Source organism: Diadema antillarum, unplaced genomic scaffold (genome assembly GCF_040938485.1).
Source record: "Diadema antillarum isolate AM-2024a unplaced genomic scaffold, OU_Dant_1.0 scf00000063, whole genome shotgun sequence".
In the NCBI taxonomy this organism is placed as follows: domain Eukaryota; kingdom Metazoa; phylum Echinodermata; class Echinoidea; order Diadematoida; family Diadematidae; genus Diadema; species Diadema antillarum.
In genome coordinates this window covers 5247776-5259259 of record NW_027270952.1, presented here as the reverse complement: position 1 = coordinate 5259259, position 11484 = coordinate 5247776, and the positions used below count along the sequence as shown (strand labels likewise).

The following is an 11484-nucleotide window of genomic DNA, read 5'->3' as shown; positions in this document are numbered from 1 at the left end:
CATCACTATCATTACTTCACACCCAAGACTAAATGGATAAGACAGGTTAGGAATGCCCTCTTTATGAGTTACTACACATGAGGTGTGTGTGACTTGTCGAATATACAAAAATGCTGTATAGGCCTTTTACACACACACACATCCTGATCATCAATGCAAGGGAAATGAATGAAACAAAGGTGAACACCTTTGTGTAGCACAATATGGTTACAAGACTACAAATTATAATAGCTATATGATACTGGTCAATATAGTTATAATGCTATAAGTGCAAATGATTATCAGTGATGCCCGAATCAAAATTTGATATTAGAAACACACCTTGGTGCATAGATAAAAAAATATACAGGTAACTTATCACACTTATATATGAACATACAGAAAAATATAGTAATTAAAATGCATTGTGTACATTGAACATTTCCCACACAAACACAAAAGTGTCTGTGAAAGTTAAGGTGAAACAGAAACTCCAGTCAGAGACTGGCTGCATGAAATATAGTAATCATGGTAACTACAAAGTAAACTTGTAGTAATGATGACATATATTGCAACACATTCATACTGGTCCAGCATCATTGAGAGCAGGAGTGAAGCAATACTGTAAATGTTCTTACAATATATCTATTGAATAGTTTAACATCACTGACCATTTTTGATAGCAGCATATAACATACAAAAGAAAGAAAAGTGATGACAAATGGAGTGAATTGATATTATCTGACACATACTTGAAGCATTCAATGCAAGACTGCCTAATAGTGCCACCTGTAATATACACTCAGCTGGCCATAATATATTTCCAGGAATCTACAAAATCTAAATCATCTAGGTGAATGCACAAGGCTGTGCAGTTATGATTTATGTTTGTTTGTTTGTTTTTCTTTAAGTAACATCGATGTGCAAGAGTATAATCAATTAGAAACATCCTTCAACTAAGCAAAATTAATATCAAATCTATACAAACAAATTTTCTTGTGGAGTATAAATTACTGAAAATGTTGTGAGTTTTTTTTTTTTTGGAGAATGCAATATTTTAACTAGTAAAAACCCTCATTACTTAGTCTAGATTATGGACTATTTTATCTCGGTTTTCATCATTACAGAGCACTGCACACACTAGACAAGTCTCGAGCCAAGTAATGGACAGCTCCTCTGAAGCTGTCTACCACACACATAAATAGTCCAGAACAACACATCCCTACCCCCAACATTCCATAAAAATTGACAGGCAGAGCTTTCTAAAGTAAATCGAAAATATCCATTCAATCGTGAACTTCTGAACCCAGCCACAGCCGAGGCGTTTCCATCCAGATTGTTTGTTCGTTTGTCTGTGTTTCAATGACAGACAGATTCTTCATATCACTCCATCATAATATGCTGCTTGTATGCTTGTGTTTGTGTGTGTCACATGGTTACAGTAAAGTACAAACATTTAATATTATCAGTCCAGAATCAAGACTATCATCACTAATACCGAGCCAGGACAGTGACTATCAGATCTTGTTTGTCTCCTGTCCTGTTTTTGTGATAAACTCTAATCAGTGAACATCAGGAGCCCTGTTGCATAAAACTAGGAGGGTAACTTTACAAGTAACGCTAACTCTGCAAATCAGTGGCAACCATCTGTGATTTTCAGGCTTGATTGGCTATGGAAAAGTTTTTCAACAGTTACCATCAACTGCAGAGTTAAAATTTATCATACAATACTGTCGTTTTATGCAACATGGCCCTCATGTGTTTAGCTATGGACCACTTACAAATACAAGCTGTACATTCTCTTACAGTTTCTTTTTCTTGGTTTTTATCTAAATGGTGTTAACTCAACGTAGCCTGACAATGATGCAAACATCATAACAGAACAAGCAGCTGGACATGCACTATGCTGCAAACACACACGCACACAAACACACACACACTCACACATAACTCTAGTGGAAGTTACCATGTAGAGGATCAATAAACAGAAAAATCATTTCAGCCATTCGAATAAAGATTTGAAAGACAAAGAATGTCAGCAAAATTTCAAGAGCTGACAGCAGGCTCCACATGTACATTGTAGGCCTACTGACTGTAACGCTTTGGTGAAAGTCACTTTGGTACCAATACACCGTCAAAGTGGAAGAATGCAATCTAATAGCACAGTTTGCCAATTCAGTACTGTATAATGATAATGACTTTGCTTTGAATGTCGCTCTGCTTTAACTTGAACTGACCAAACTATCTTACAATTGTACCTTGCGGCATATTAAAGTCTACAATACGAAAACAAAGCTTTATGATGCAGATCAAATCCTTGAGTCCTTGTCAAATATGCTTTACACTTTGTCTCACAATTACTGCCAACTCATGGCAGACCTTTGACCTGTAAAATTTTAAGAGGTTCAAGTAAAACAGGATCATCATGATGGTGTTCATGACTTTCAATGACATTGAGTTGTCTGAAAGCTTTGCCTCCCTGGAATGGATATGTAAATAGATACAGCAGACAAATATTTCCACTGCCATCGCAAATTTCTGGAACAGCAGTAACTCAGGTCATGTGATAGCCCAAACATACATTTGTACAGTACTGCCCTGGGCATAGGCACTGCCATAATGTTATAATAGTGGTTTTGATGTGAACATATTTGTTTTTTTTTTAAAGTTTTTCTCAATTTCATCACTTACTGAGTGCCTTCTTCTTGAAAGAGAAACATGAAGGTCTAAAGTCAAATGATCACGGGAGAATACACACATTTAATTCATTGATATGCTATTCTCACTATGACAAACATGGTGAACTGTGTCTTCAAGGATCAATGCCAAGGGCACTCTGTACAGGGGCGGATCTAGGAATTCCATAAAGGAGAGGCGCCTATACAAAATTTAAGGGGGCGCACGCACTCCCCAATTTTTTTCTTTTTATTTCTTTTGCTAAAAAAATAAATAAAGAGGGAGTGCACACCCAGTGCACCCCCCTGGATCAGCCACTGCTGTATACCACCTGATACAACCCCTTTGGTCATGTGACTGTAATCACTTCATACACAAAGGAAAAGGTATACCTTTTTCACACGTATGCAACCATGCAAATACAGGCTGCCCTGAAAAGTCATGTAAAGGAGTGCAAAGGTACGGTATGCAAAGGTACAATTTTGCAATGTGAATGAACCTGATCACTCCTTTCCACTTTCTGTATTATCATAATTTTAATATAATGGAAAGCACATTGACGCACATTTGACAAATGCCGAGGGAACAGGTTTGAGATATTCCTCAGAAATCACAATTCTTTTCTTTATAGAAATGTTGATGTGACATTATTATTCATAGGTACAGAGTTGAAAGAAAATATGAAAGAATAATTCATCCCTGAGAAAAGAAGCCTGTTAATGATGATAAATTATATTGCTGATATGCTTACATACATTGTAATATGCCATTTGAATAGTACTACATAATTTTAATGCTTGAAATCATGAGCTTAATAATTCTCTTTTAATACTGATGAGTCAATAATCATATCGTATCATTCATACATAAGTGACAGTAAGTCTGAAAGACTGTCGGAGCAGTAAAAGAAAGTTTTGATAGAAAACTATATTTTTGATAATACAATGAACAGGAGGAAAAAAGAGTTGTGGAAGAGACACTGCTTTTTGGTTTATCATGTGAAACATAATTTGACCACACATTTACCTAAGAACATTACATTCTATACATTGTGCATGTAGTGATTTAACAACTGGGCATTTATTTGCATTCAGTATAATGTACTGGTAAGTGTACAAAAGCATAAATTGTCAGTGTAATTGCATTGACATACTCAACAGATGGATACAAATTCTCATCATTTACAAATCAGTCACACAATAATACACATGCGTGCCTGGTTGATACTGTTTAGAAATTACTGGCTGTCATGTGGTATATTATATACCATAATGGGGTTAGTAACGCTCACCTGTTTTCCATGGGGTGTGTGGAGCAGGCTGGACCACCTCCCCACCAGTCTCCCAGTCTTCTCTCTGCTTGAAATGACATGTGATCTTTCACAGGCAGGTGTGCCGTATTTATGTCCTATTCAAGGAACACCCAATCACTTATTACAAGACACAAATATACTTCCAATGAGCTCACTTGCTGCTTGATACATACCCATATATCCATTTCCCCCCTCCCCTCACAATAAGTAAATATATATGACATCATAATAACATACACATCTGAAAGGTAATTCTCAAGTCACAAATCCTCTCTTTCCAGTAAATTGGTTGTATGTTAAGTTTATACACAACCTCCTCTTTGGAGATGACATTTCATCATTGCCCAAAGAATTCAGATTTTGATGATGACCCAAAATTGTGTCTCTAAGATTTCTTCAAATAAAATCAGTAAACTGTCCTCAGAATGTATTGAACACTCCATATTTTTAGCAGAGGAGAAATTCACCTTTCTGATAAATGATATGAAGTGTTTGTTCAACATTTGTGTGTGTGTGTGTGTGTGTGTGTGTGTGTGTGTGTGAGTCTCTCCTGTCTTTTACTGTCATTTGTTTCTCCCTAATAGTACTAAAGGATATCGATGTAGGAGGAGTTTCCCACATAATTAAACAAAGTCACACAAAGGATGAAATGACTAGCGCCCTCTATCAGCAGACTGATGCCACAGGCTGCCCCTCCATCGAGTCCATCCGGGAGAAGTCGACGTTCTGGTAGAGGGACTCGCTGACTGGTGGTCGATTCTCGTAGTCCTGGTCCTCATCACTGGCCGGTTCCAGCAGAGTGTACTGGTGGCTGAGAAGTTGGTAGCACAGCAGGTAGTCCTTCTGCAGGTGACAAAATGTTTTCAGCATCAGCATACTTGCTAACATTTTAAAATCAGAAATCAGAAATCCGAACACTTTTTGAGAGGGGAAAAAGTGTGAAGTCCCTTCAGCCGGGGTCCAGGGCCCTTAAGTGGGCTCTGGAAGCTCTAGGGTTCTAGATGCTCTGTGCTGCAATCTGAGCTAGTCTAAGTGATCATTTTCCATAGAATATAAACTATAGGTACATGTTTTGTTTTTTTTTTTACACAGTTAGTGCGCGAACGCCCATCTGGATAAGATACACCAATCGACGGTTCAATGTTTTACTTTTGGGCAAAAAGAAACAAAAACAGAATCATCTGCTCAATATCAGTACATTCCGTTTTTCATGGTCTCAAAACCTTGAAAATCAGAACAATTCCATTTTAATCGGAACAGTTGACAAGTACGCATCAGTAATTAATGTATACACAATATATCAAAGGGAGTCTAGTTTTTTGTGAATCAGGACGTCCCAAAAATTTCACAAGTGGTTGAATTCATGATTGTGGAGCACAGCTAATGAATGGAGAAATTAAAGCATACTGATGAGGCAACTTGTACTCACCAAGTTTGGGACAAGGTTTGGCCGGGCGAGGCGCAGCACACGGAGGTTCTGAAAGACGTCGATGGCACTCTCATTCTGCAGCTGTTCGAGACAGTTCATGGTGGTGCAGAACACCCCACTCTCATGGACACCACTCCTGGCATTGGATGAAGATATCAAACAATTAGGTTACAATATATTAAATCGGAAATGAGAATCTAAATATCGAATTAAGTGTAAATTAAATTTTTCAATTTAAAGCATTTCAAATGTATTCACATCATGAATAGCTGAAGCTGGGATGTACAATCATAGTTTGACAGCTCACTATCTCTACAGTTTCATACCACATCTCATCTGCACAATGTGAATAGCTGTGGATGGAAATATAGCATAGGAATGCAATATCACCCGAAGTCAGCATGATATTCTTCACTGTCACATTCAATCTCCACCATCATAAACAATCATGTGTGGGACTATGACAATGAAATTGTGACTCATTACTAGTCTATAATCAATGCTGCATACTGGCACTGGTCTGACAGTCCCTGACCAGTAAAAATCACTGTTGGACCAATAACTTTTTCAGGAATGGCCCAATAAAACTGGAAAAACTGGAACCTACTGGTCCAACAGACAGGTCGCACCAGTAGAAAAATGGGTTAGTGTGCAGCTCTGCTATAGTTATAGCAGCAACTCACATGGAGTAGCTGTACATGTATGTTTGCCTACATATATGAATTATGTAATCAATTATGTAATCACTCACATGCAGTGCACTAGGATGGGAGGACTGTTGCCTGTAGGTCCAGTCACCCCTTCCATGTCCCTCTGGAGCTCACAGCTATGAAGGTAATTCATCAGTTGCAGGAGGGCATTCATGGCATCGGGATCTGGACCACCGTGCGGCCAGTTCTGGACTTCAAACTGCCGGATCTGTCGCTCCTCCTACAGGAAGACGATACCAAGCACAATCTTTCCTGACTTCTTGAAAAACAACTCACCACTAACTTCATGGTTAAAGGGACAGTATTGCATTGGCGGAGATGAGGATCGAGCTTTTAACTTTTCGCAAGATGGTATTTTAAAATGTTACAGAGCATACCATTCTAAGAAGAATTCAAAGTTTATTTAACGAAAATTGATTTTGAAATGGCTGAGATATCCAAAACAAAGTAAAAAGCCACTCTAATGAAAGGTGAGTCCCACCTTTTTATAAGTATTGTTTGTTTTGGATATCTCAGCCATTTCAAAACCAATTTTCATCGTATAAAGGTTGGATTCCTTTTGGAAATACATGCTCTTTCTTATTTCATAAGAGATTTCTTATCATCTCACCAAAAATGTTAGAAACCTGAAGCCAGGTCTCAACCAAAACTATACCATCCCTTTTACTTTTATCAAAAAGTTCCTGGACATTCTAAAGCAGTTAGTGTTTAACATACTGAAAGTTGCATCCATCTGTACAAAGCTTTAAACAATGTATGCCCAGTTTAGTACAATTTAATCCCATGTTATAATGTCTTATGTTACTTGCTTGTAATTGCAAGAAAGGAAATTTTCATTATTCTCACAAATTCATTTCATTGCAAGTTAAAGTTTTCAAATGGAGAATTCTACTACGTGCATTTCACAAACACATATTCATGCATGACAGACATTCAATGTGAACTTCCTCGACAAAACAAACTTCTGCATACCAGGTAATTAACATTTGTTCATGATATGACATCATGACTTGTATCACGACATAAAGACAAGCAAAATTTTCATATTCAGACATGTAACTTATGTCTACAATACTAGATCTAAAAGAGAGTCCACAAACAGAGAAATAGGCTGGAAAATGACACTAAAAAGAATGCAAAGATTAACTTAGCTCAATAACAAGCAATTCACAATTGTTTGCCAATGCAGAGAACAGTACTTATGTAGTACAATGTATCATAAGCAGAGCATATTGGGATAAGGGGGAGGGGAGGGGGTTATATCATGACCATACACTCTTCACGATGATTGCATAAAGCAAACAGACACTCAGGAAGGTATATTTGGCATCCAGTACAGCACACAAGCATGCTATAGGGCCTGGCTAAAATCTACACAACCTTCATCTAACCTTCACAGGCACTTGACTTTTTCTCTCTTTTTTTTCATTTCCAATTAAACAAGTCTTTGCAGTCTATTCACTACTAACTCAATCATACACACACATAGGACAGATAGACAGACACACGCAGAGAACCCCAAATACAAAGTGCACTGACCTCTTTGAAGCCAAGCTCAAGGGTGCGAACTTTGACCTGGTTCATGTTCTCTGAACCCTTGTGTGTGACTGTGAAGGGGCCAAAGGTCACTGCCCGGGTGTTGACAGGCCAGTATATGCTGCAGGTCTGCGGTGTAAGAAACATGAGAAGTGCACAGTAATTACTGACGTATTAATAATTCATTATGCAACAACTACATTTGTAGAATAACAGTAAGATATAAAAATGATTTGACAGACATGAAGTACAAAAGCATCACCATTCTGCTCCTTTAAACTGACACATCACAGTGTAGTTTAACAGTAACCCGTTGATGAGCAGATTTTGCTTTAGCACACATTTCCTGTCCAAGGAACGAGTCTTCAAAGGGTTAATCAAAAGCAAGAAAGTCTCACAGTTCATATACAATTACAAAAACAAATCCTTAATCACTACTATCACCATCATAAACTGAGAATGATAATTAAGTCTAATAATAGGGATAGCTATTATCAGTCCACATATGAAATTCAACTTAGAGAGTGGATAGTTGAAAGTGAGTGTGTGTGTGTGTGTGTGTGTGTGTTTACTGATATCAGCAAATACAATATCTCTTCTGTCTCTGTGTGAAATCATGAGGCTAAAAATGAAAGGTTTTTAAAAAAAATGTTAATCTTTAAGAGGCATATCTCGCGAAAATGTCTATGATCTCGTTGATCGCGAAAATATCTGTACGCGAAAATAAAAGCGTATACAGTATATAAAGCACAGAAGAACATGATCACATACATTGTTCAATATGAAGTGATTGCACAACCGCTTTCCCTACATAAATGGTGCACTTGATTACACTTTTCACTTATCTTCAAGCTGTGTTTACTGAGGGTCTTTGACCTGCATTCTGAGTCTACTTTGAATATTTTCTTACTTTAAAACTGATTTTATTCAAAAAGTGCCGTACATGGTAAAGGTAAACAGTGATATACTTGTACACATGCCTGTGTAATCAGTGACATGGCATATTTTGAAGGTCAAAAACATATCTTCAAAGTCGAACAAAGTTTATCAGAAACTTAAGGCATCATTACCTACATGTATGAGCCCTTGTTGAAATCAGCAGCACTCACAAGATTTACATTTCACAGCAACAACCAAAAGTACACTGACTTAAAAAAAGATGGTAGCAAACCACTTTTCTATTTCTAAAATCTACTCCCCTTGAATTCAATGGTAGTAGCCTCTCCTTGTCTTCTCTTTCTCAAGATTTTAGACAACAAAGCCTTGCAATGATTTGAATTCAGTTTTCATAACTGACTACAATGCTTTAGTAAAAGTCACAGGTTTACCCCCTTACCTATTATGTTACCTCTATCAGCGTGTATTCTATGCGTTAGGGACTGGGTGTGAATTGTTACTTTGTTAGACAATAATGTTCCTGGATATTAAAGACTAGCTCTTTGGTACCTGATAATGCCCACTCCCCCTGAGGGGGAGTGGCCTTTAATGGTGTGATGCGTGGATGTAATTATTGCTATGAGTTTCTGGAAAGGATGTTGGACTTTACACAAGACAAAATTGTAAATACAGTGCATGCCACACAATGGAACCAAGGGTTGTTGTACAAACAAGAGAGTCCATGGGAGAGGAGAGTGCAGAGATACAATTCAGCAACAGTGACGAGGCACTATCAAGATAATAGTGTGATTTCTATAGGCCTCTTCTTTCTCCACCTCCCCCTGACTCTTCTCTGTCTGTCTGTCAGTCTTTCTCTCAGTTTGTCTGTCTGTAAGTCTGTCTGAGAGTCTGTCTGTCAGTGTGTCTGTGAGCCAGCCAGTCTGTCTGTCTGTCGGTATGGCATTCTGTCTGTCAGTCTGCCTGTCTGTCTCTTCATTTAACCCATTGAGGACGGCCTGATTTTGCTACAACACGCATTTCTCATAGACACTTGCCGGAGCATACTCAGGACTCGTCCTTAACGGGTTTATAACATAGCCATTATGATAGGCTTGGCTGAAGGGTACTGAAAATTTCATGAGTGGTTATTACATTTGGGATTGCTAGCCATGGCAAATGGAATGGGAAAGAAGCATTATCCCTTTTCAAGTATGAAAGCAATGAAGATTGTCAACTTTGGAGACAATGTTCACTGCATTCATCTTTTGGGAAGCAAATTTCCAGTGTACTGTATATGATGTATATTTTGAGACAAGGTTTTTATTTTCGCAAAATTCACAAGTTGAGTGCGACTCGCGAATTGAACAACATGCGAAATTATTGACTCTGACTTTGACACGAATACAATATGCATGCGTACATGTCTCCCTTCATGATTCAAAAAAAAAAATATATACTTGGTAAATATGTGGCATACACAGTACATGTATATCAGTAGAAGCAGAGTTTGAAATGATAAAATCCTTGGAAAAGTGAAGTGGTGTCTGCTGTGGTCTAAACTGACCTCGTCGCTGAGTTGGTTGAGCATGACAATAGTGTTGATGTGGTAGTCGTACACCAGCCTCCAGAAATCTAGCACTGTGTTGGCCAGTGGCATCTGAGTTGTGATGAAACCATTCTTCTTGGAGTAACCCTGGAAGCGTGAGATTGATATAATTCTGAAGTGTAATAATGCAACTCATTCACAGTGTACAAGTTTATTAATTCCAAAAGTGGAATCTATTTTTTTACAGTTTCTGCATTTCATTCACCTAATGGCAGAATGCTTGTTTTACTGACTGGCACAGATATATTATCATTGATATAAAGGCATGATGTAGTATGTCATAGGAGAGTAAAGTATAGCATAGCATAGCATAGCATAGCATAGAATAGCATGCTGTCACACAGTGTAGTGTACTCTAGTAATGATTTTTACAATATAAAAACATCCAGGAAATCAATGTTGAATTATACATCATTTTCAGACTCATCAAAATGAAATTAACTGTCTTTGCATATTTACTCTTACTTTCATTTAACAACATTGAGATTTATACATGTACACTGCAACTACATTGTACATGCATCAAAAGGTTACATAAGCATAATATCATAAAAATATCAAACAATTTGGTTTTCAAATATTCTGCAACTATGTGCTCATGAGTAGGTGTGCCATAATAGTATCAGTCCCTTTTGTATGACACAGTCCTTTGCACACTGTTTCATATGTGTGAGTTTGAAAGACTCAAATCATGATCACGTTCAAGACATATGGAGTAAACGCAGAAACAACATATTAGCACATACAAGCAACAAGCACAGGAACATTGATGTTAAGAAAGGTAACTGCATCAAAGTAAATTCAACATAATCTAGATGAAATTTGAAAGAGCAGACATATTTTCTTTTGTGTCAATGTACGTATCATATAATTTCCTATTCATATTAGAGACAAGTGCAATAGAAAGAAAATACATGGCTAAATAAAAGAATAACTACAATAATGTAAATCATGCCCCTTAAAAAACAAAATGAACAACACTAAATACAGAACAAACACATTTCACCGGTTGTTGTCAAAAAACACTTTGCATAAAGGACCAGACAGTACTCAAGTGAAACTTTTCTGTGATGAGGAATTATGTTTTGTGTGGCAAAATGTGACATAAAAATACGACACAACAAGATATAGACATACACTGTACATACCGGTATGTAGCTCGCATTTACGTAATTCGTTGAGTTGGATTCACCTGGAGTCATCAAGTATGGTCGACATCTGTCCTCTAAAAGTGAAAAATGGAGAGAGAAAAAAAAAATATGACATTGTGGGCCAAACAGAGCATCATATGCACAACACAAACTGGTCTGTCACACGACACTTGATTTGTAACATGCGTCATAGAATCCCACGAATATCT

The 11484-nt window shown here is 37.4% G+C and overlaps 1 protein-coding gene across 1 annotated transcript in view; it reads right to left on the bottom strand.

Annotated features, from left to right (window-relative positions):
• Positions 1-4546: 4546 nt before the first annotated feature.
• The window catches only part of LOC139716280 (uncharacterized), a 42491-nt gene continuing 35553 nt past the window's right edge, over positions 4547-11484 (bottom strand). Inside the window, exons 24-29 of the mRNA XM_071627846.1 lie at positions 11273-11349; positions 10083-10211; positions 7646-7771; positions 6148-6326; positions 5397-5532; positions 4547-4810 (exon numbers count right to left, since the gene is read on the bottom strand). Coding sequence (XP_071483947.1) covers positions 4634-4810; positions 5397-5532; positions 6148-6326; positions 7646-7771; positions 10083-10211; positions 11273-11349 — 824 coding nt within the window. The 3' untranslated portion in view covers positions 4547-4633. The remainder of the gene's footprint in view (positions 4811-5396; positions 5533-6147; positions 6327-7645; positions 7772-10082; positions 10212-11272; positions 11350-11484) is intronic.